Source organism: Varroa destructor, unplaced genomic scaffold, assembly GCF_002443255.2.
Source record: "Varroa destructor unplaced genomic scaffold, Vdes_3.0 BEIS01000007.1, whole genome shotgun sequence".
NCBI lineage: Eukaryota > Metazoa > Arthropoda > Arachnida > Mesostigmata > Varroidae > Varroa > Varroa destructor.
The window spans coordinates 5,450,838-5,475,951 of record NW_019211460.1 but is presented as its reverse complement, the minus strand read 5'-3'; the positions used below and the strand labels follow the sequence as shown (position 1 = coordinate 5,475,951).

At 38.8% G+C, this 25,114-nt stretch overlaps 1 protein-coding gene across 5 annotated transcripts in view; it reads left to right on the top strand.

Annotated features, from left to right (window-relative positions):
• Positions 1-25,114, top strand: part of LOC111253836 (BMP-binding endothelial regulator protein-like) — a 118,248-nt gene that overhangs the window by 42,256 nt on the left and 50,878 nt on the right. For 3 of the 5 annotated variants that reach the window (XM_086974156.1, XM_022813924.2, XM_022813923.2), the window contains 5 exons: positions 2,973-3,108; positions 3,463-3,545; positions 6,114-6,207; positions 8,984-9,066; positions 22,995-23,094. In XM_086974156.1, the coding sequence (XP_086830282.1) occupies positions 2,973-3,108; positions 3,463-3,545; positions 6,114-6,207; positions 8,984-9,066; positions 22,995-23,094 (496 nt within the window). Of the gene's footprint in view, positions 1-1,093; positions 1,232-2,972; positions 3,109-3,462; positions 3,546-5,359; positions 5,533-6,113; positions 6,208-8,983; positions 9,067-22,994; positions 23,095-25,114 lie in introns of those variants that run through there. The other 2 variants (XM_086974157.1, XM_022813925.2) reach the window with 2 other exon arrangements.

The following is a 25,114-nucleotide window of genomic DNA, read 5'->3' as shown; positions in this document are numbered from 1 at the left end:
TTTTATACTTCAAATGACGCAAAAAGCTTGCCAGACATATCGTTTTAGCAAGACAATGTATCCATTCGCAAAACTAATAATGTACACACTTCATTTTAGGATCAGCTCAGTGAGCAGCTGATCTCTATGTGGGTTGACGATGAGTGGCCTTTCATATTTTGTGACATGACTCCGCTCGACCTTTTATTAAAAAGACACTTAAAAAGCAAGGCGTACCACAATAATCCATACAGAGGGTCAACAAACTTAAAGGAAATAACCGTGCCGCCGTTTTAGACATAGAACCAGATGTATGCAAAAAAAAAGTGGCTAAAAACCAAACAACTACAACGGAGAAAGCCAAGAGAGCTCACCTTATTGATGTTGTATCTAAGTGGATCTTGAATATACAGTGATCAAAAAAATATATAAATACATTCAGTTGTTTTTTCTTGGTGTCATTTTAAGGTTGCTTCAGACCAGATGGTCATGCTAACATTACGGGAGACCCCTATGAGGAAGAACAAAGCTGTTTCCCTTAGTAGCGTCGAAGGCAACGCAATCTGTGTAGTCGAAAAATTGGATTCAGGGCTGAGAGAGTCTTAGACACATGTTGACAATCCCAATTGTAATTCTACTTATGTTCAAATAGAGTGATATTCATTTCAATAGAGGCCTTTTAAATGAAGGTGGTTTTCGACTCTTTATAAGTATAAATTATTTAGGTATCAAGATATTCGGAGACGGAAACAGCTAGAACGGATCAATAATCTCTTTGTACAGGGCAGCTGGATTAACTTAGAGCTTTTTGTCTGGCCGCTTGCAGTTCTGCAAATAAATCCAAATGAAACCGCTTACGACATTGCAAATGAGTCTTTGATCGCAGGACGTGTAGAACCAGGTTTCAACAGACAAAGACAGTATGGACCCAAGAGTTAACCAGTACCCTCCAAAGGACATATTGGGCGATCATCCTATTTTTATCAAACTACTGTGGAGAAATCTCATACTACAAAGTGTTCATGAAGATCTTAGGTTTACGTCACATGTAATAAAAACAGGACAGATGCTCTACGAAGTTCATAAAACCAAAAGGTTTGATTGGTGTTGTTTGTTCCTCGGTTCCCCTAAAATAATGCAACAGAACATCTCCGATTTCTATTTAACGAGGAAATGTTTATACTTAATGCAGTGATCAACAACAGAAATGATTACTGGCTTGTTCATACTTTAGAAGATGTATTCATTACGGGTAAGAGCAATTTTTTGTTAGTTTTGTGTGAGATGTCTAATGAAGGACACGCCATGCCATTATATTTTTTTTTTGGAAGGCGAACGTATCATCAAGAAAATTTACCTGTGTGCTCTATAAATTGCTGTGCAACCTTGAATAGCTAAAGTGCCTCAAAAAAGCCTTACGTCTTCCAGCAGTTTTGTTGCAGGGTCGACTGCTTGGATGTTCTCGAGCGGGCACATATAGCCGCCTATGATACAGCTCAGATCTAAATCAACCGACTTGCTTTGTGTGGAGCGCTATAGAGAAAGAGTTCAGTAATGTCGGCTCGTTCGTACTGTCCACAGATTTACAAAAAAAAAAAACATTTAAAACGAGCCTGTAAGCCGTTGAAGTTTCTCACGGAGCTGTAAATATGGTGGAAAAGGCTACATTGAACAAACATAACCATCGGAAATAGCATTCTTAGAGCATGCGAAAATTCTTGCCGCTGTACCTGTTTTTGTCTAAATTAAAGCATAAGCATGAGTTCAGGTTTTCCCCGGCCATCCTGTGTAAGTGTATATGTGTGTGTAGAAAATCACATATATTTAAATTGGGTTATGTAGTTATATCAAAGTTGCATCTTTTGTATAGTTTATGAATCTACGTAAATGAGAGGACAACAACCTAGTGCTTTGAGTGTGTACAGTTTTATGTAAATACATGCTTACTATTTAACGTAGGTTAAAAAGTTATATGTTGCTGGGTATGCCCAAGGAAGTCGGGAAGAGCACTTGCTGGGATAGCTAAACTACACCCTCAAGGCCGGTGCTTTAAGGAACTGTGATTAGGTGAAGCCAGTGCCCGAGGGGTATACGATAACATTGAAATGCAGTTACGACCTGGCTGTCACAGAGGTCGGAGTTGCCATCACTGTACTGAGCTCAATTTAAACAGCGTTCAACGTCTACCGACAAACCTCAATTCAACGCAAAAAGCTTTTTCACCACCCGATTTGCGCTTCTAATCATTTCGAACATATACAGAGAAACTCCTGTAAATGAAGGAAGTTAACCGTTTTCTAAATTGACAAGTAAGCTTCTTGTGCATCTTAAAAATCAAGACATCAACAAAAACTCTTTGACTTCTCTCGTTAGAGACCACCGGAAGATACCGCGCCGACTTGCCAAATATTTACGAACGTGTTTCCATTTACTAGGCCCGAGAATTGTAATAATTTGACGTACCTGTTGAGAGTAGTTTTTAATTAATGAATCAAATGAAATGATTTATTATAGACATAGATTTAGAAACCCACAAGTCGCGTCACATACGCCTGTATAATTAGGCGCCTACCGCACCTTGATACAAAATGAACAATGTGATTTACATATTATATGATATCTTATTTAATACGTTTTTTTTGGCTAAGTGAAGGTGATATTTTAAACAAATACATGAAAAATATGTTTGTGGCCTGCCCAAGGTACGCAGCCTCATATATAGATTAAAATACTTCTGAGATACGTTTAAGATCTTGTAATGCTTACGATTTCGTTTACGTAGTGTACAATGAAGACATACTGTCTACTCAAACTAGCCGATAGAGAAGATATGTTTGAATCACTGAGTTGGAAATTGTTGGGCTCATGCTAAAAACACGTAGAACCTTTTCCATAATTGAACTTTGCTGCCACCAGAAGTTCAGCAGCCGCTTAGTTCCAAGATTCTGACCTATTCGATCTACAGGTTAAAACTTTCCTTAAACATTTTTCAGAAACGTGTAGTAGAATGTCGGCGGGAGACCTGCGAGTTACCGAAGGGATGTTACTTCCTCGATAAGACAACCGGAGCTTCTAGTGACATCAGTGACAGCACCAGTAAGAAGAAGACCTGTTGCCATCAATGTAAAGGTACGTAATCATCTTAGATTCTTGCTCAGGCGTTTGGTAGGATCTCTGACATTTTTATTCTTATAAAAGCCCACGAAGACGATGATGTAAACAAAGTCGAAAAAGATTCAAGGATCTCTCTCTAAAACATATTATTTATGCATCCGTTGAAACCTATTGCACTGCAAGCATCCATTAAGGCATTATATGCTGCATACTAAGTTCAAAAGGATGTAACAGTGGTATTCTTGGTCAATATTAAAACACAAGGTGCTTTAAACGGCACAATGGGTAAACGTAAGATACAATACATATGTGAATATAGTAACTTGCATTGCCTTACTTGAGTGTTTATCTGCGTCATTCTTACTATAGGCTGTGTATTAAACGGTACAGCGTACAATTCCCCCTCTACGTGGACAGAGCCTGGAGATCCTTGCCTAAGATACACCTGCCAGGTAAGTTCGTTCGGCTGTATTCTACTAAAACTACAATTCGTTATGCATTTTTCAGTAATTTGTAATCGATAAATGCTGTTCCAGTTCAACACATAATGAGTGAAACTGTATTTTCTTTTTTGAAAATCCTTTCTATGCCTATTTTGTCTGATGGCGTTAAGGAAGAATCGAGAACTAGAAAAGAAAGCTGAGGCGTAAATCAAATTATAGAATTAACCCCTATTTGCTGAGCTCTCACTCATATTGTTTCCTTATTGAAACTTTTGGATCAATTTTGTGAGCCCTTCTGCTTAGAAGATAAAGGTAGCGCAGTAATGTCGAAATATATGAGATTCCGTCGCGATCCGCAGATGTTCGTTTTGCAAAAGAAGAGTTTTCATCACTTTATGCGTATCGCAGCGCCCACTACGTTTTTAAGATCTGCTCCATAATATGCAATTGTACTCAGGGACAACAAACACAAAGGATCAATTCTGTCCAATATCAGGCAACATGCTCGCTATCGGACTGTCGTTCCACAGAGTCTACTGATGGTCAGCTGTGTGTAAATTGACGGAGGTAATTATCGCATTTGTGCAGGTGGCAAACGTCAAAGCGGACGAGGTGCTGGGAGTACGAGCGTATTCATACATAAACATACCTACACAGAGCAATATATTCCAACGCAGTCCGTTCCATATGCATTTCCTTCTGGCGCAGTTCCCATAGAAATCACAAGGCTTAGACTGGCAATCGCTATTTCAATTCGGACATAATCCATGCTGCTAAAATGTGAATAAAACTGTCAAATACATTTAATGAATTAAAAACTACCGAGGCCGACCGTACGTTTGTGCCACCTATGTAGACCACCATATTAGCTTAGTTGGTAACGTGTTTGTGTTTGCCTGCTAATCTCGTAGACACATTATGATGTAGGCTTTAACTCTACCATTGACGAATTTCGTTTCGGTGTTGGGAGCCAGCTGTCTGGTCGAATGCTTAACGGAGACACCGAATTGAACACTTTTTTTCACCGCCAACAGTAGTTTTTGTAATGCCCACTACTTGGGTAAACCTTATAAACCAGGCTCAGTCGGTCTGTGAAGTCAAACTAAAGTAAAGAGAAGATGACACTCCCAGTCCATCTCCCCTCTTGAATCGATTATCGACATAGACCCGTGAAGATGATTCCATATGTCGATCACCCAGTAATGCATAATAAGAACAGGTTACACCTGCTTACAAGAAACGCTTGTAACTCTCAACGCCTTCTTATGTTTCGGGTTTTACGTCCAGTATCGCCGTTAGGCATTCCATCAAGCGGTTAGCTCCCAGCACCGAAACGAAATCTGCCAATGCCCGGGTTCAAACCTAGACGTTACCCAATAAGCTACCACAGGGGCAATTCTGAATACCTAAGTTACAGAAAGCGGCCTAGAAACAAACAGAGCCCATGAAATGATTCATTTCGCTTTACTAGTACTCAACTAAAACCCATTTATAAGTTGTTCATCTATTTAGACCTCACGGTAGACGATAGAAACGTCTTCGACAAATCATATCTAACGAAGACGCTGTAAGAGACGCCTTAACATGATGACTGTGGCAATCAAGGCTCGAAAGCCAAAAAAACCTTAAACTGTTCAATTTGAAGATTGAGTTAACCACCGCTTGCGGAAATCCGAAATCATTTTTTGAATTTACGGGACCTGATAACACTAGACAGGACCAAGGCGGAGTTTCTAAAGTTAATGATAACTCTGCGCGCATCGATTCGTATCCGTCTAACTCTAGCGTTCGTTTGAACGTTGTTCTGTTCTTCCAATAGTAAACCGTACCGCACGTTCATTGTGACTCACGATCAGAAGATGGCCTATTGTATTTCTTAACGCCAGCAATAACCGATGGGGAGTTAAAGCACCCAAGTAGATCACCATGTTGTAACAAGATTTTCAGTTCGTATGCGGGTCGCAAAGGTGTCACGAAGCAGAGGATGACTAAATCAGTAAGTTTTGTAAAGCTGAAAGTGGTAAATGGCATGCCAATGTATGTAGCCAAATCAGGCCGTTAAACTATCTGGCTAACTCGACTGTGAACTTGAGATTATTTTATTATGATATTAGGCTGTTACAAGCGAATCCGGCGGACTTTGAAATTCAGTAATTTTTGAACTACAGGCCGTTAGCAGTTTGGCTGGTAGATACTCCAGTCATCTGGAAACGTGATTTTTCGTTTTCAAAGGTTTTTTTAAGTAATCTTGTCGGCCATTCCAAGTATATTCTGATTGTGTTGTTGTTGTTAGCCCCTTCACAGCTGGTATTTGATCTTCCATATCAGATATCCTTTCGTCATTCTAAAGAATAAGCCAAAGCAGTAATTACACCCAGTACTAACAGGTAAAAAACGAATATATGTATGTATATAGGGTAACGCAAAATTCGTATTTTTTGAAAATTTACTGAGACTAAACAGTACAGCCTTATTTTCGGTATCATTATATTGCCTTAACGTTAGCTTACATACTACATTAATCAGAACTAGCTAACACATTACATTTACTAAATCAAATCATTATTTATATTTCAGTCCGGAATCGTAACGAAGTCTCGTGAAGTCTGCCACGTTCCGTGCCAAAATCCCTTAAGTCCAAAAACTGGCCACTGTTGCCCTTCATGCAAAGGTAAGATAGGGTAAACCCAATTCAGAATCTTTTTATTAAACTTCTTGAGTCTTGAAAGAATAAGTCCCTCTGACAAACAGCTCTATAGCGGTTTGAATTTTTTTGTGTCCTTCTTTGTTGATGACAAAATGGTGCCATGAAAATGACATATCTGGGATAAACGGGTTCTATGACGAAAAATATAACAGGGTTTACCCATAAGCTGTAACGTAAATTAAGGAAAAATTACTTTCATGGACCGTTACTATAAATATTACGAGCATTCGTTCTTTCATTCACCAAAGATGGGTGAAAACTATTTTTTCAAAGCCCCAGTGGCAATACTATGGCTTCTTTTTGTACCTTGCGAGCAAATGATATAATTACGGTCAAACTGTTGGCTTTCCTGCCTTTAAGATCTTTCTTAGTAGATAATTTAAATTTTTACTGCAGCGGCTAATATATAGCTGTATAGGTAGCTCGCGGGGCGTCTGAGTTGGACTCTTATCCAACAGAGCTTTCAATTCATCTTCAATTGCTCGTGCGGCTGTCTAGAATGTGCTTTGTGGTTCAAATTGAGATATCCACCTAAAAACAGAGGCAAATGTCGGGTAAGCGCTACGAAGTATTGCCAAACTATACATTCCCATAGGCAATTTTTATTGATCCAATTGTACCCAGGCATAGTAAAAAAAGGTCGTATTATGTATGCAGTTTTTGATACTGTCGTTTGATAGCATAGAAAAGCGTCCAAATGACAAGGTTTAAGAGGTGCCTAAATACCTTTCGACTGTCCTAATAATTAGTCGTTGCAGGGTATGTGTGTTAAAAATGATTACTTAACCAACCACACAGGCCTTTTTCTATATTATAATAAATAATAGGAACAAATCAATGCTATCAGCTTATCGATAGTCTTTATCTGCTTTTTTTTTTTCACATTACAATTATATTCGAAAATACCTCTGTATTGTTTGGATAAAGTGGATTGTCTTTTTAATAGCATCGTAACGCTGTTGCCATAAATTATTCCCTGTTGATCTTTTTCACTATCCCACCTATGTTTCGTATACCAGCGCTTTAAACAAATTTAGAATACTTTGTCAATAGGTTAGACCACTGTTGATGAAGGCAGTCGAGAACGCGTGCATCCTGCATTCTTCTGTCCATCAACAACTTAATTGTGATAGTTCAAGGCCAGACTGAAGGTGACCATCCCGATTCGTGGTCTGTATAAATTAGTTTCATGTGTGAAGCTCAAAGAGAGAGGTATGCACGTACCTAGACATGGTTTTACCTTGATATATATAAGACAAACATTACGTTCATCCGAGCATTGCTGGCGACTATACCTCATTCTTGCAGTCTTAGCCGTGCAAAATATAGTACGGCGTCTGTATAGTAAACTGCTGTAACTCAGCCAATGCGCCTTTTCATTTTAAATTGAAATGCGCTAAATCTATGCATTTGTATATAATAAATGTAAACGTAAATGTAGAATAACGTATGTAAGAACAGGCGGTTTCTATTGCATATGTTGCATGTATATGCAGAAATAGAGAGGGTTAATAATAATCGAACTATTTAAAATGTTTGCGCAGTGGGTGGCCGCAAATATCGGGTATCTCCTTTTATAAGGATTTCGCACAGGAAATGTTAATAGAGAGCTAAAGAACATTACGCGAGGTTTCATTCAGCTTCCTCAAGATGTCGTTTTCAGGCCAGAGTTTAACCATTTTTTTCTATGGTAGAATTACCAAAAGAACACAAAGAAATACACTATCCACCTGCATTTTGCTTTAAATCACTTAAATTCTCGATGCGATGCTGCGTATGTACTAGCACCGGCAGCTGCCGTTTAGTGGGGAAACGTCTTGGTTATGAACCTTGCGCAAGAAGTTACTATCCGTAATCTGCCAGGTCGATGGAGCCACGTGGGATCTAGTGTCGTCAAGATCACCCCCTTTTGTCTTAGTTAATCAGTCAGCTTCATGTAACTTAAAAACGCTTTGGCGCCAGTCGAGGTCTGTATTCGCGGTTTCACTCCGTTTTACAAGCTTACAGTAAACCAGCTTTCTAGAACTTCACCAAATATTTTGAGGTGCCAGTGAAGAGCTTGCCCTGTAGTAAAACATGCATTATTTATCTCCGGTACCGATCTGACGTGGAAATGATTTATCGCCTCGCCGTGCAAGCAGTGATATTCAAATTTTTAATAGCAAATGGCCGTAGTACATTCGCGAGCTATTGCATGGGGGCTCTACCTTTCTGTGTTTGAAGTCTTCTTTAGAGCTACCAGATGATTCTCCAGCTCTTAGCTGGTCGAATCTTCACGTAATAAAACCCGCGGTTCATCGTCATCTGATTCTTGCAATCGTCCGGAGTAGCGGTTCGTGTTTCAAATCTAGATTTACTGCTCAAAAAATGAGTAGTCTTTTGGGAAGCGCTGTTAGATACTACTGATTTCTGCTCTGTTTCACACAAAGTCGACCTTGTTTCAGCCGTTATTGAAAAAACACGAGAGTAGTAAGAATGCTTTCTAGTATCCCATACAAGCCTAGCTAAAATGTAAACAATACAGTAGACAGAGCATTGTTCAGAGAAACGTTATGTTACTGAGTTTATAATTAAATGGGTAAGTAGATGTGAGGATATACGTATTGCCTCCTGACTGATCTAAGACAACAATGCTTTTAGTTGTAACCAAACAATACTTACGAAAGACTATTGGTTAAGGAATACAATCTAACGTCAACGTTTACTGTTTTATACGTTCTTGGTCTCCTTGTTTCCTCAGGCTGCTTGCTAAATGGAATAAACTATGCCGGAGGAGAGATATTTGAGGCTCCAAACGATCCTTGCCTAAAATGTATATGTCAGGTAAGATCTAGAACATCTCGTTATTACTTCAAAATGCCTCGATCGATCCTCATAGCGTAAAATTCTAGATATAAAATAATAAACCTGATCTCAGCAATATCATGTCGAAGTTAGCAAAGTAAATGCGACTATTACATACGTTTGTCACTTCGTTTCAGCTATTCCGGTATTATTTGATTGTATGAATACTATATTCTATCTCAGGTTTCTTTATTTCAAGTATTACTATATCTAGTTAGGCCACTGTTATCCTGTAGCATTTATTTTGTGATCGAATTCATCACGGTGTCTATTTAGCCTTGTGATACTGACCTCAATTTCATAGATATCAACAGCTGTACAAAGCTGTTTTTTGCTTTTCTACTATATCTTATTTATTACTTTGTTGAGCAAAGTGACCTTCCAACATTATGCACTATTTATTACTTTGGCAAGCGCAACAAAAATTCAGTCTGCGGAACACAACTTGCTCAAGTTTTTTTTTTGATATTGTACTTTGAATGCCAGCCCTCATTTTAGTTCTACAAAAAGATCTTGCATAATGTTAATTAGTATTTTCGCTTGCTTGTTGGCTACTTTAAACATTCATTTAAGCCAACTCATTTCTGTCCTACACAAGAGTATGGTAAAGAAATACCGCTATTGATTCGAAGTACGAAAATAAAGCGCGTCAGTTTTGAGCTCTTTTATATTCATGTTTTGCCGTGTTTATGTGGCAAGTATTTTCGAAATTATTACTCTGGTATTATTTTTCTCACAGTCTGACCGCATCGTTAATCTGTAATCTGAAAGCTTCCAATACCTCTTTCAACCAGTTAGCAAACAGCCAGCCTTAGAGAAATGAGAATTACCCTTTCATTTTGAGTGCGAAATGTCTCTGAGCCGAGAATATTTATGAAACTACGAACATTTGAGATGCGTTCAATTTATGCAACATCAAATCGTAAAACAAAGGTCTGTTTATATTTGTTTTCTTTCGCTTCGAAAACGAATGGCTGAAAATATATTAACTTAGGAAGCAGGAACCGGCATTACGGAGAAATGATTCATTTGTTTTGTTTGTGCATCCTTTTTTCGACCAAACCGTTTGACCGCGCCTCAAATACTATTCCCTACATTCGAACACCTCTGAATGGATCAGACTCCTGTAAATGGCATCGGTTTAGTAAATATTAGTTTTAACGATAATGGCTGTTTATACTGTGTCACTCAGCCGGCGAGATTTCTTACAGCACAATGGGCAAAACACATGATTTGCAGTAACTTTTTTACAGTGCAACTGCTATTATTTCACGTAGGCTCCCTAGCTTAAAAAGCTTAGCCTCCTAGTTTCTATCTCTCACAAACTGGGCAGTGACTGAAGGGGTGTTTTGCAGGGCTGCTTTCCAAAATCGGTTTTTCTAATAATTTTTGCGTTGTGAATGCATAATGTGAGTCGGCATTCTTTTGTTAAAAACGTGTATCGCGTAAACCCACCGCGTCCGGTTTTGGCTACAGAAGGACCATGTGTCTGTAACGAGAACTATAATATTAGTTGATCAAAGGAGACCGATGTCACCTTCTACCCAGAATACGAATACTTTACTTCTATGTAGCGAAAGTAGTATGGGGGTTCTCATACATGGCCGCTTTATTTGTTCACTAGTCCAATTAGACAAAAATGAGAAACGACTAATTTTTCAGCAAACTAAGATCAATCACTTAGAAGTGACGATTCCTTCTCTGTCTTCTGTAGGTTTAAGTTTTTATGTTGACAAAATCGAAAAAGATCCGAGGTTTTCGTGTAGCATGCAGCTGCTAGTATTGTTCGATGCGTCGGGCTGTCGCTGTTGATTATCAATTGAGGTATTCGAATCCCTTAACATGTCCTTTATTACGTTCTAACATTAACGGCTACCTCCGAGAGTGCGTTTCCATGACCTAACAAGTCATGCGATGCATGGTATCCGTAGGCATGAAGGTACAGTTAAAAAAAAAAATTCGATGAGCTTAGTTATTCGAATCCCTGTGAACACTATCTTGTGTGCATCCGCGATGCTGTAGCACGAACATATCAATCAAGCTCACGCATCGAGAAAGAGCCTAACATGTGTTGGTTTACGTAACTATAGAAGAATGAATTTACTCCACGTCGTTGCACAAGCGACAATATTGTTTTCAGTGGGATGATTAAATCAACAGGTAATGGGTCGGACGAGTTAGTTAAAAAGTTTGAGGAAGTAGGATGTTTTTCCTTTTAAATAACTGAAAATTGCCCTTTGTTAATGTATAACCGCCAAAAAACAAGTTGTTTACTTCCTACGATTCACTCCAGCTCTCATATCCTATCGGCTGCCAATATTCGATAAGCGCGCTTTTCCCCTCCCGTTTCTCCTTGTTTCCTATATTGCAATTGTTGTAAGCTGGCCCTTAGTTTGTAGATATAAAATGCACATATTTCAGAATGTGTAATACATATGTGATAATATCCTGTATATATTTAAATACGCTTCATATATACATAACTCTCAATAGATTACTGCTCATAATGTCGGCTTGCTGATTTAGTCTGTCCGTTTGTATTACCATATGTTACCCTCGTGAATTAGACAATATCCGAAGCTGGTTCAGCGCTGCATAATTATACGAGAGGGTGAAGCTGATGGTATGAGAGCTTCATGACATTGTTCAAGCGTAAGCAAAATCACCCGAACAAAATTACCTTGTGTCCGACAAATCTATTTTTGTTACCGTGACTCTTTTTACAATTGTAAGAATTAGAATGCAAGATGCCTGCAGCTTGAGCCAAGCGTTTCTTGTTTTAAATGTCTTCGTTTGCTCACAAGCTGTTATTTATTAGTTGAAATAACTTCGTTTATACTACGGGTACGCTGCAATTAATTGAATTCACCCGCATTTGTACTTTAGCACGTAAATACAATTGATGTATCGTAAGGTAGAATGCTTGAAAACGAAGCAGTCCATTGGAAGGTGAAAACAAAAAATGATTAAAGAAAATGTTGATATTAAATTAGGCCATGGTGGCTTCAATAACACTTGAAGCAACAGCTTAAATTTTTTTAACTTTAAAAAAAATGCTATATAAAAACAATTAGGAAGTTGAAATAATAACTAGAAATTGAATGGGGCCGCTGGGCTACTTTTAATGACAAGTAGTGCAGTTTGTACATGAAATCTATAGGTAACGAACATGATACCAGGAAGAAGAAATGGACGTGTAGAAAAGAAAGTTGTCTGGTATATAGTAGTAGCTACAAAACGAAACATGGTAAGAATGAAGTTACGTATAGTAGTGCGTGAGCCTCGGAATCGGACAGATGTGCTGGATACAAAAACTGCAATAACAAAAGCGTCGCGAAGGAGAAGCAGAAACATTCAAATATATTGTGATAGACTGGAGACTTTAGATTTTGGTGAGGACGTCAAAAAGTTATCGTCTGCTTGTCTCTCTGTCTGCCCGACCTAAATCGACTCTGTAAAGGGTTGAGTTGCTATTCTAGATCGATAAAGTTTCATCCAAGCGTGAGATAGGACCATTGGTATGATTTTTCTCGAACGAGTTCGTTCTTCGGTAAATCAACTTTTTCGGGAAATTATTCTTTGACAACCGTTAGGAATTTATCAAACAATAAATTTTTATCGGTATGTTTTTCGGTATAAACGGTATAATGCTGATTTAGATAAATCGTTTATTTAACAACCGTTGACAGTTTATTCAAATTATTATGTGAAACATTAAGTTTCAAACAAAAAAAGGCGCAACATGCGGTTTTCGTTCCTTCTCGTTTGCTAAATATTATTGAGATTTAAAATTTTTATTTTTTTTGCTTAACCATTTGAGCTATATTTTCGATATATAAATCACACATGACATACAATTTGCATTAATAATACCTTTTGGGGGCATTGTTTTTCTAAATCAACTTAGCTCATTTGGGAAAAGGGAGACGAAATATTAGTTGGATCATATTCTTTGATTGCGTAAATAGTTTTTCCAAAGGGTAGGATTAATTGAAATGGGAAAACGGAATAAATGCAGTAACGTGTGGTTACTACAGTCACGCTTCAATGGGACTAACATCAGGGAGATCTGTGGCCGCGCACACGGAGTTTAGCTTTACACGTAAAAGGATCGCAAAATTTCGTTATTTCGACAATTTTTCAATATCGCGGCTTCTGAGGTATACCGATAGGAAAGCGGTCCTTTCAATCATTGAAACAAGATAGTAGAATAGCCTCACTAAGATAAGAAAAGGTATGAGTTTGAAACCGCACTATGTTTGGCTCAATCAATAAACCTATAACATTTATAGGGCAAAAGTGAGAAGAGGCAAAGATGAAAAATGATCATCTTCCATTTGTCAAAGTTGCAAGGGGTAATGCAGTAATGAGCGGACCTAACTATGTGTATACAATTGCTACTGAATTGATACTGAATACTACATAAATGTTAGTCAATAAAATCATTTGAAAGACCGTAATAGTCGTTGTTGTGGTCATCAGTTTGGACCCTTATTAACACTATGATATCACAACATAGCTTGAGCGTAAATTGAATCGTTCTATATTGCAATAGTTTGCGATTTCCGTGCTACCTTAGCAAGTGAAAAGACCTGTTTTTTTTTTTTTAATTCCGCATAATATATATTGTTACAACGCGTAGCAGTAATACATTAGATCCTAGCCATTTTCGTTACTATCATTGTGTAAGGCTGAGGTACTGAATTGAGGAATAAGGTGCATGTATGATAGTGCCAAAGCGTCGTTCGTAGGTTATTGAAGAAAAAATATTGACTGTCGCTCTAGCTAGATGGCCACGTATTTCAGATTATACGAGAGGTCTCAAGTTAGCCTTGCTAAACTTTAACAGTAAGTGATGTTCTAAAATTGTCGGAATGCCTTTGTGTGGAGCTCAAGGCGGAGCGTCAAAAAGTCGATATATGTCACGATTTTATTACGACAGAGGCATAAATGCTACTGTAAAAGCGACCCAAAGATGATTCTATTGCTTTCGTTCTGTAAACTTTTGATGTCGGAATCATAGTCGGAAAAAGTTGATGAAATTCTTACAAAAGTTGATCAAGGCCGCCGTGACATCAACGTCCACAATCGAACTGTCTCAAACGATCTGGCTATAGAAAAGTTTGATGCTTGGGTGCTACACGAAATGCTCGATCGTATTCCCATCTACGAGACAGTACAAAGAAGTAATTAAATTGGGCAATTTTTAAAGCGGTTGATCACGGGTACTAAAGAGTGACTCACATACGGTGATAATGTCCAAGTAAAAAAAAAAATAAATTTGACTTACAACTTATAATAAAGCTCAGACTGAGGCAAAAATAATATGTGTTTACTGGTACTGGAAGGAAATATTGGAGGAGTTGTTGTTGCCTAAAAAGACGACTCATTCGGACCTCTACGGACAACAACTAGCAAAATTACAACAGCTATCGAAAAAATCGACCCGAACTAACGAGCAGAAAAGGGGTTATCCTACAATATTAAATACCAAAGCACATACATCTTTAGGCACCACGTAAAAATTCAAGAAAATTAGGATGAAAACTATCATCTGTTTAGGTCTTTCATTCACAAATGTTAATTTGTCTAATGTCATTCTTCACCTAGCGTTAATTTAGCCTCAACCGAGGACTGTAAAAACTACTTGTTACAATGTTCTATAGTGAAGGGATTGTGGGGTTCCCAGAAAAACTGAAAAAGTTAATCGATCGAACCGGTGCACATTTAGTCTAACAGTATGACTTTAAAACACAGGAAATGTTTTTATCAATGTGAGCTCAAAGACGGTCCATACGTTTTAGTCGACTCAATGGGTGTCAAGCGGGATCAATAAACCGGTAATATTACATGTAGAGCCAATGCATAAACACAACTAAAACATCTACGAATACTATCATATATTTCACCCAAAATTTTGAAAATTATATCGATAAAACAAGCGAAGATTAAAAAGGCTCCGCTGTTCACAATTAATGTGGCGATTGTGCTTAAGGGAGTTTTGTTTACACGATAGAATGCACGAAAGTGCCTTAGATACGCACTTCAAAAGAACGCGTTCCTCTTTTTTGGGTTAGTTATAGGCAAAGCAAAAACGCGAAGGAGAATAAGACGAACGGCAGACTTTCGAATTTACGGGCCTTCTGCTGCTGCTGGAAGGTTTTTGTATTATTGTATGATCTCGTATTTCGCGGCTATTTACTGGGGGAGGCAGCTGGACGAAAGCCTAGACTAACGGCCACGTCTCTCTCCCTTAGTAGATGCCGAAAACGGAACACAGACGAACCGACGATAGACAAGAACTCGGCATTACCTATAGCAATAACAACGCAGCCGACACGACAACATAGAGTATAGATGAATGCACATACTCTCTTGCTTTCCATTTCTTTCTCTTTCCTTAACAGGAAAGCTTTAGGCCGTTCAGGGCTTGTCTTAAAGAACGACCCAACTATCTGCGTTGAATTCGCGTTTCTAAGGTAGCTAAGAGCCCACACTTACACATGATGTCGCTCTTGCTTCAAATCCGCCATTCTAACCAGAGATGTTGTATAGCTAACCTCAAACGGAGTATATCTTTATATATATATATATATATATATTTTATGGTAATCTTCTTTATGCTAAATTTGAACCATGGCCGCAAACAGCGATGCAAATAAAAGAAACTATTGCAGGTTATTGCATAATGATTTCTCATATTGGGTGAGTAATACGAGCACATTCAGAGCATTCGATGTAAAATTGTCAAAACTCTTGTCTAATCATTATCTACAAAGGGAACTCTGGGACCCTGCCAGCTTTCTTGATATAACTGCTGTAACAGAATTTTTAGGCCTGAATTAGGGTGGTGATACATTTATTCCCTTTATTAATAAAAATATTTTTGCGGATGATGAAATGAATGATAATATGTTTCCGAAGTGAATTATCAGTTCCCTTTTGTGCCAGTCAATATTTTAAACTTCGCGTACTCCTAACTTTCGCACCCTTCGTCCTTTACTTTTTTTTTTAACGACGAGTCCTAAAGCCTAGGAAAATGCCTAGAACGAGATCTCATTGTTCAGTGTTCAAAAGTATTGTATGTATTCTTCCTCTCCAACGAAACCGAAATTCAGCAGACTGATCTGCAAGATTCAATAATTCGTCATCCGGGCTATTCTACTGAATATTTTATAATAAAAATGCAACAAAGACCGATTAATCGAAAACACATCTTTTTTTAATGTTGTTAAAATAGCTTTGTTAAGTAATTGTAACATGTGACTCGACAATATCTATATTTATGGTATATTTTTAGGTAAGAGTTGCAAAGCAAGATTATCTAGGAAAAATATTTTCTGATCTTTGCTAAATTAGTTTGCTATAACAAAGCTATTTGTTTCCAGATGAACCCTTCGATTTTGTATAGTTTGCCTAAAGCTTTTTGAAGAAAAAATTATAAAGACATTTAAATTACGCAGCAACAGCAGACAAAATTCACCAAATAGTTATACGATCACTTAAGTTTATCAACTGACATCAAAGAATAACAACTTCAGCTGCAACAATATAGGTTCGCGCAGAAGATCAACTTTCAGTAATTAAGTTTCTGTTTCCCAAAAGTGAGAACGCTGGTGGATCCCATCGAAGAGTAGTGAAAACGGTGAACCAGGAGGCCCGTAGCGAAACAATAGCGTGTTACCGGTGCAACTGTTCTTTTATGATATTTTTTTGGAGGATTCATGTAATACAGTTTATATAGGTCTAGCGCCATCACAGCATAAAGTCAGTCTGCTTAATGTGTGTGGTTCGACTATGAAGCTTCGCAATTGGACTCATTCTGATCGAGGCTAATCCTTAATTCGCAAGACTTACTCCGAATCAGCCCAAATCGTTACCTGTTAGTACGGGCTGATAGGAAGAACAGACTAGTATCACTGGATCATCAGGCCGGAGTCACCGTGGTCAGAATTTTTTAAGACGAGCTTGCTTTTTGCAGGAGTGTATGACCTCCCTTCGTTCATCCTTTTAATTTGACAAAGCATTGCCTGTCATGTTGTTCAGTGGCAACTTCACGACCCAATCATTTTTTGTCAAGATCTCCTTTGCTCAAGCCTTGTTCCCTGCACTTTCGTGATCGAGTGAAAAACGATGCAAATTTCCTCCCGCCGTTTCCTGAAGACATTTCATTTTTCCTGCCATGTGTGTTTCCTTAGTGTAGGTAATCACGGTGCAGGCGATAAGCGTGTGCTGCGCCGAAAATTCCAGGTTTACAGTACAGAGGACACAGATATTTGGTAGAGTCTACCAATTTTATGAAACTAGCTTTGAAAATCTCCGTTAACTTGTGAAGGTGACTTTGCGTAAGGTAGTAAGTGAGCTCTTCGTCAAAGCGTGCAATCTAGATCTCTATGGCAGGGATGATGACTCTAAGTGCCGCTCGCGGAGCAGAATTACGACTTGCCTCTTAATCTTCTCGCTATATTCTAAAGACTTTGCCTTCCGCATTCGTTAGATTGGGCCAAAGCATATGCTTGTGTTTAATTCCTAAGTTCTAGGGAATCGTGCCCGCCAAGACCAAGGCCGGGCTTGTTTAGTAGGCTTGAATAGATTAAATGCAGAGATGCAGTGGGGAATTTTAGTAACTTGTTGACCGCCATTTCCGTGAATTCGGGTATTGTTTAGACAAGCGCCCGGAAGAACAATCAGGTCTGCCACTATCGTAAGAAGCCTCCTTTTTCTTGCATAAGGTCGGCTGTACACTGAAAAGCTAGGTGGAACATCTAATCACGGTGCAAATGTTGCGAGAATGGAAATCGAAAGGTTAACTATTACTAAGGAAGTGACTACACATTTTAAACAACTTTATAGTTTTGATTATGGAAGCTTTTGAGTAAAGCAGACACAATATGCTTTCTCTCAGCTATAAGTAAAGTTTTCCCTAGTAATTGTTACAAAAATATAAAAAAAACGCTGTAAATGAAAAAAAAACAGGATGCTTACAAATTGAGATTACAACATACGGAAACACGAGTAGCTTTCTGTAATTCGCGCAATTATAACCGGTAAAAAAACATCTGGAAGACACCGTTGCTATATACGAGACACGAGTCGCCCACCAGGAAAGGATCAGGCCAAGACATAGCGTCGAACAAAAAAGAGAGCGACTTTGATAGAAGTACCGAATTAATTTTGCCGTAAGCTGCATGTAATCGCAATGGATAATAAGAGTATTTAAATTACTGCTCAAAAAGAAAACCGTCAATGATGCCAGATGTTTTAAATTTCTGAAAGGCCTCATATGTGGCGCGCGTAACTGGACCATGACGCATTCCTCCATCACCATGCTACATAAACGGACTCAGAGGCTCTGCTTCGCGCCTGTTGATTTTGCCGTTGATTAAACTAACTTGATGTTACATTCAGCCTAATTTAACATAAACCGACAGTTATTTCGTTCCACCTAACTCGCTACCCTTACATAAAATATAACTCAATTGTAGATACTGACAGGCATCCGAGACCCTGCTATATTAATTCTGATATTCTATTGCAACTATCCAGATGCGGTAATCAAATTTCCTTAATTTAATCAGTTTTTATTTTATGTCAGTGACCAGGTTGCCGTAGCGCAGTTATCCTATTCCAGCCATGATTGGCCCTTATGATCAGTAGGTTCCAGCAGAATTCTTTTCAACTTGTACCGCCAAATCAGCCTTCAGCCGTGCACGCGGCGCAAGTCTAGGACCTTATCTAAGTCAGACGTCATATTCTTTAAGCTATTATTTCCGCTCTCTCATTGGAACGTTGTCGCAATCTTCATACATTGTATTTAAATCATTTCCTTATTTCAAGTTATCCGATTCCCAAACTTTAATTCGACATTTTGCACCTATTTTATGAGGCTGAAAAAACACAATTTTCCAATACAACATTTTTACAAATTTCGAATGGATATTGGACAAAGTGCCAAAACTCATTTTGGCCGAATTATTATTATGTTCTATGGGAGACAGGGATTACGGCTGGGAAAAATATTCATCTAATGGGAGATTGAGTCATGTATCCAGATAGTTTACATAACATCAACCATTTTGCAAATTGATCAAATTAGTATTACACCTTTATAGGAAAGAACTGCGTCCGATAAAATATTGGTACACTTAAATGATACAAGCTGTGCTTTTTCAGTTGTAGGCAATTTTGGCAAAAATGACAATTTTAAGACTGCCTCCCAAAAGTACGGAAAATTAAGATTTTCCCCCGTAAGTACAGTGCTACACCTATTTGTATGAGAAAACCAATTCTTCGTAAGATAAGACTAACACACGATCAGTTCTATCTTAAGCGCAACTCTTCCTGGGATACAGTTCTAGCGGCCTACCAAAAATCAGCCCAATCCAACCGCACTACAGGTTTTTTTTTGAACTGACGAATAAACACACAAGTTTCAGCAAAAACTGCTATCCGCGGACTACCCCTGCCTCTATTAAATACATTTTATTATCCTTGTGTAGAGGTGAAAGGCTAATTACATTCATAATAGAGGTAACTTCAATTCATTCACAATTTAGCAACACTAGCTGAGCAAATTTGTTCACGCATTGGAAATATCTCGAGGCACTGTTTTCAAACGTGGGAAATGGAAAAGACGTTTTTGTTGTTTGTTTACGATTCATTATAAATTGACATTAAGATTTGTGGAAAAAAAATCTAATTTTTTCTACGATCAGGTAAAATATTTAAACAGTTGAATTAAATGAAGATACAATAAAAACTGGTCGTAAAAGACCTGGCTGGCTTCGTCCTTCCCCATGAGGCAGGAGACATAATATGTGAAGAACGCTGAAGGAATTATAGGTGCAGTAAGTTCTTCAGCCTCCACGCTTGAGTGGTTACCCGTCAAAAGCATCCCAGTGATCTACGTACCTGAGTAAGAAAAATGCAGTAATGTGGGAGAGGTGCCCCGCAGGTCGATTTTGAAAACAGTAACGGAAACCTAATGGCCTGTCAATCATGTTCGTAAAATCGCTCAGTACAAGAGATTGCACATCACAGTATCTCTCGTGGCGGTGCATTTTTGGAGATATTATTTCTGGACTCACAACACAGATAAGAGTAAGGTAGAAGCCATCGTTCTTTGAGAAAAATAAGTACCTTATTTCGAATTTTGCTTTGTGCTTTGCGTATGCTCATTGCGAAACAAAGTCGAACCTGGAGTTGACAACGGCTACTCTATACCTTAATATTAACCTGTAAAGTTTTGAGTTCTACATTGGATACGGGATTTGCATCACAAGCTTGGCGTGGTTGGAACTCTCGTTTGCTGATCAAGTCAAAATAAGCATAGATATGCGGGATCTCTCTTTTTCGGATATTCTTTAATTACTAGATAAACAGTAACACACAGGTTACAGCATGGAATGGCGTATGAAGAGCTTATCTAAACCGAAACACTCGCCCGATAAAGTCTGGCCGATCCTCGAGTCTTTGACTCTCGGGGAGCTGGCAATAATATATACTGCTCAGTGTATATCTGATCAGTGCGCGTTAGACATCATGATTGTAAGCAATGAAGTATAACTGAACGAACTAATGTACATCATGGCATCTTGCCTATGTTTCGCCATGTGTCGCGGGCTGGCTTTAAATATTGAAACGTACGCTTTCTCAAGAGAACTAGGTTATTACCATTATCGGTTCGTTTAGTGAGAGACCGTTGCCTGGAAAAACTATTGACTGCATTAAATACAATGCAGGTTTTCTGACTCAATCTTCGGCGGGATGCTGCAGATAGTTAAATGCACCGGCCAGACATATTATGCTGTACGCGTAGGTGCGGCTGCATGTTCCTAGTGGTCCATATTCCGGAGTAATACTAGTTTCGCGCACGTCGCAGATGTGTTCCTTTATTGCGTTGAAGTGAAGTATACAGGGCATTCGCGCGTCGAAGCACAACAAGTAGGATTTTAATGATAGCGTAAAATTTGAAACGATTCATAATCTGTAGCCGGCATCCGATGGCCTCTTCAAAGTCATTAGAAAATATCTTTTAAGAAATCGACATGTGCTGACATTGGTGAATCTATGTAGTGATAGAGGATCTGTTACATGACTAGGACAGCATTGTAAGTATCCTCAGGACCCGCTTTCGCCATTTGAAACAGTGTATTGTCTGCAAGTTGCACCAAACGCCTTGACAGCAGACATGCTGATTCTGCATGGCGCATTGAGTTCCGTGAGCAAATTAGTGTTACTCATTAATTTGCATTCCATGCGGTAAAAATTATTTCTTACTCTGAGCAATAGGGCTTTACATGTATGGCACACCCTGTTTATTAGGCTGACACTCGCCGGCAGGAAGCTGGTTTCGTTCGTACTTCGTCGATCCAGGCCTGAGGACGTCATAAGAATCTTAATAGGTATGTGGCTAAGTAGGGCTTGGTTGTGTAAATGGGGGTTATTGACGGGCGCATCAGAAGGCTCTGTGTCTCGTACATGGGTGGGACCTCAGTAGACCTCGAGTTGGTATCCGGCTGCCCTTGTAGGTCGGACTCGGAGGTGGGACATATCTATCGGGGCGGTCCAGACCATCGGGCGGTTGCGGTAGACCCGTGGCTCGGAAAGTGCCCGGACAGACAATGGGAAAAGGCTCGGACGTTTGCTGTGCTTCTCCATGCTCCCTTCGTGGCCTGGTTCCTAAGAGCGGCGGCTTTCGATCAGCGACGCCTCGGCAATGCGACGCAGGCAGGTAGGCTTTTGAGTGTAACGACAACGCTCGCGTATAATCTAATAGCTTCTTTCACAATATAGTTTACGCACAGTTCTTCACGCAGCACAAGTTGAGCACACTTATTTATGCAACACAATTTTCACAGAATTATAAAATTGTACATTTAATAGCATAGTAGTACAGCCTTGGTGCTTCTGAATGCTGGTGCGGTGTTGTTTTTAACGTGAAAGATGAAGGAAAGTTTTCACTGTCCGCTTACAACCAACCAAGCTATCATTAAGCTTTGTGGGAAAATTTTTCTATCAAATGCATTTGGCCAATCGTTTCTCTCTTTCTCGCAGATACTCCCAGAGTGAATTCCTAGCGATGCACATAAAATCAGCTTAATCCAATTAGTTTAAAAGGTCGTTTTCGATTCGACCCCGATCTCTAGTAGTTAATAAAGTAGACAGTGCGGATGTGCGGGCTTTGCCCCGTGCTCGCTTTGTCGCTGATTAATTTATATTATTTCGTATGGGCAAAACAAACTCTGTCTTCTAGGGACAAAAGTATCTGTCCAGTCGACCTCGCCTACCACACTGCTCTTTCCAGGGCGATATTATAGAGCCCATCAAAAAATCATTAAGGCCTAAGGAGTTGATTTAGGTCGGACAGAACCCGATATCCAAGACTTTTAGTAGTTAGTAGATTATATTTTGAATGTTTCTTTTTATTCTCAAATTATGCTCGGTTTAACAGTTCTGCATACATTAAGTCAGGCGGCCATTGTAGAGTCAAGGATGCTTACATATCATTGCAAGAGTATGTACGTTTGTATAAAAGTCGACAATTTTGATACAAGACTCCTGAAAGTGAAGCAGCCAATTCAGCGTACCCAGAAAGGCGTTGTAGTAAGAATTTAGAAGCACCATACGTGTTTGGTTCAGAGCGAGCAGCGAACGGCCACAGCTCTGCGCAGGAGATTCTCGGCAGATTAGACCGCTTTTTATTTGCTTAAAGGTAGACCTCGTCACAGTAGATGCGATTTTAATGGTGACACTATATGGGAATAACCTTGAACTGCACTTGACATTCAAATTTAGATGCAGCAAGAAGCCCACTTGAACGTGCTATGACGAAATATCTTTGTTAAAATATACTAGACGGGGCTACCTTTCGAATAATACCGGTATCATCTTTGTATGTATTTCAGGAAGGCAGCATAACTTGCCAACGGGAAGCTTGCCCCGTCATGGCATGCCCCTTTTCCAGACAAATGGTTACTGCTAAAGCCTGCTGCCCTACCTGTAGAGGTACGTATTAACCGTTTGATATCTCAAACGACATTTTCTTGTGATCAGGCCATAATAAGAAATAAATTTCATAGGTTATAGAGTGGTTATGCTATAATTTGTAAAGATTTTATATTTCGTACGCAATTAATTAGAAAAGTGCGTATTTTTACTCAAAACATCTAACATTATCACCCTATGATTAAACATATTTGAACTACAAAAAGGCTCGAGCTTCATTCTAGTATTAAATTCCAAGGGTGGTTAATTTCCTTGCTTCCTCAAGTAAGATAATCTGTTTAACTATAATTAATTTTCTTCGAAAACGATTCCCCGCTACACGGTTTGTAAAAATATGCTTTGAAATTTTTTAGAACAACTAACATGCTGAACTAGCTTTCACTTGTGCCGATTCACTGCTATATTTCCCTGTGATGGAAAAAGATAATTATATTAATGTATTCTAAACTTAAATAAAATAAAACAGACTAAATAATTTCTTTAGACAACTACGACAGGTAGTTAAACCGCGCTTATACCAAAAGAAACATCACTCTTGCAAAAGGCATTAAGGACAATAACAGCAACCCTAGGTCTGGTGTGGGAGCGAAAAACAGATGAATACTTTCTAAATTCAACATGGATCGATAAAAATGGCTAAGTTCTTCTAGGGACCCTTCTAAGGGTTTTATTTGTTGCCAGTCCAAAAAGGCGATGACACAGTAAACGGTGATGCGACGAAGTGCCCGGCACCAAAATTTACATTTTTTGAATGAGACAACGCTACTATGAGTAAAGTGCAAAAGTCACAATCTGTGTTTAGTCGCTTAGTCAAAATAAACGTATATTATGGAAAGGAGTATATTGTGTCACGGACCGAACGTCTTTGATGATGCTGCGATACATCCAGAATCAACATTTCAGGTACGGGGAACAACTAATTGTTTAGTTCTGTAGTTGCAATACACTGACGTCGTAACAGACCTCACCATATTGCTGGAACTTCAATGTAGTGTTATGTATGGAGAACGTTGCTCAAATCTAGTGTAGCGTAGCCCTGTAGAAATTCGGCTGAAGTTTGATCGGTCTCTAAAATAACTTTCCGCCGAACTACAGATTTTCAACTTGAATTCTAATGTATTTTGCATATCAGAACGAAAATGAAAAAAAAAGTACATAGAGTTACGTCAGAACACGCCAAATTTTGAATAGACGCCCCTCTAAATGTCGATAGAGCAAGAATAGCTAAGCAACAACATAAACTGAGGAATCCTTAATAGCCCTGTACCGACTCAAACCGTTAATGCTAGAAGAAGATTTGGTTTCTTAAGATCTGGAGTAACAAAACGTTTATTTACCTTATGAAAAAAAACTTATGTCGTCCGCGAATGGTCGAATAATAATAACGGGATACATGTTATTAGTCTGGAAATCGTCGTTTTTATTAGATTTCGTCGCAAAGCTTTTTCTTTTCAGGTGTTTCTTGAGCATTGGAAAGAGGAAAAGTCACAGAAGCATGATTTGGTGAGTATAAAATTGAGGCAACACAAACAGCGAACTTATCCCAACGCATATAGTGAGTGTATTATCAGGGCAAAGAATTTGCGACTTATCCTCCCAGAACTCAAGCCTCTTGGAAACAACATTAAACGTTTTTTTTTGCGTCACCGTACAATCACTCGGCGTTTACGCGTCAAGTTGCTCAGTTTCTTTGGCTCAGACGTTCGTAAGACGCTTCTGCTCCTTACCATACCCAATACCCAGATCTCGTCTTGCGTAATAATGCATTGAAGTAAATCCAACTTCTTTTTAGATATATCCACATTTTTCTACAGGAGTTTCTGATCGGTCTATATTAGGCTGAAAATCAGGTTCTCTGGCTTAATCTTCGCTGCAAGCTTTCTCACCTCTAGACGATTTTCCGAAGCGGTCTAACATGACTTGTGTGACGTATCTAATTTTTATACGAGTTCATTAAGTACGCATCGGCAGTCCCGTTTTTGTCCTTACTTTCTATGATAGCTTACCCAGAACAAAATGG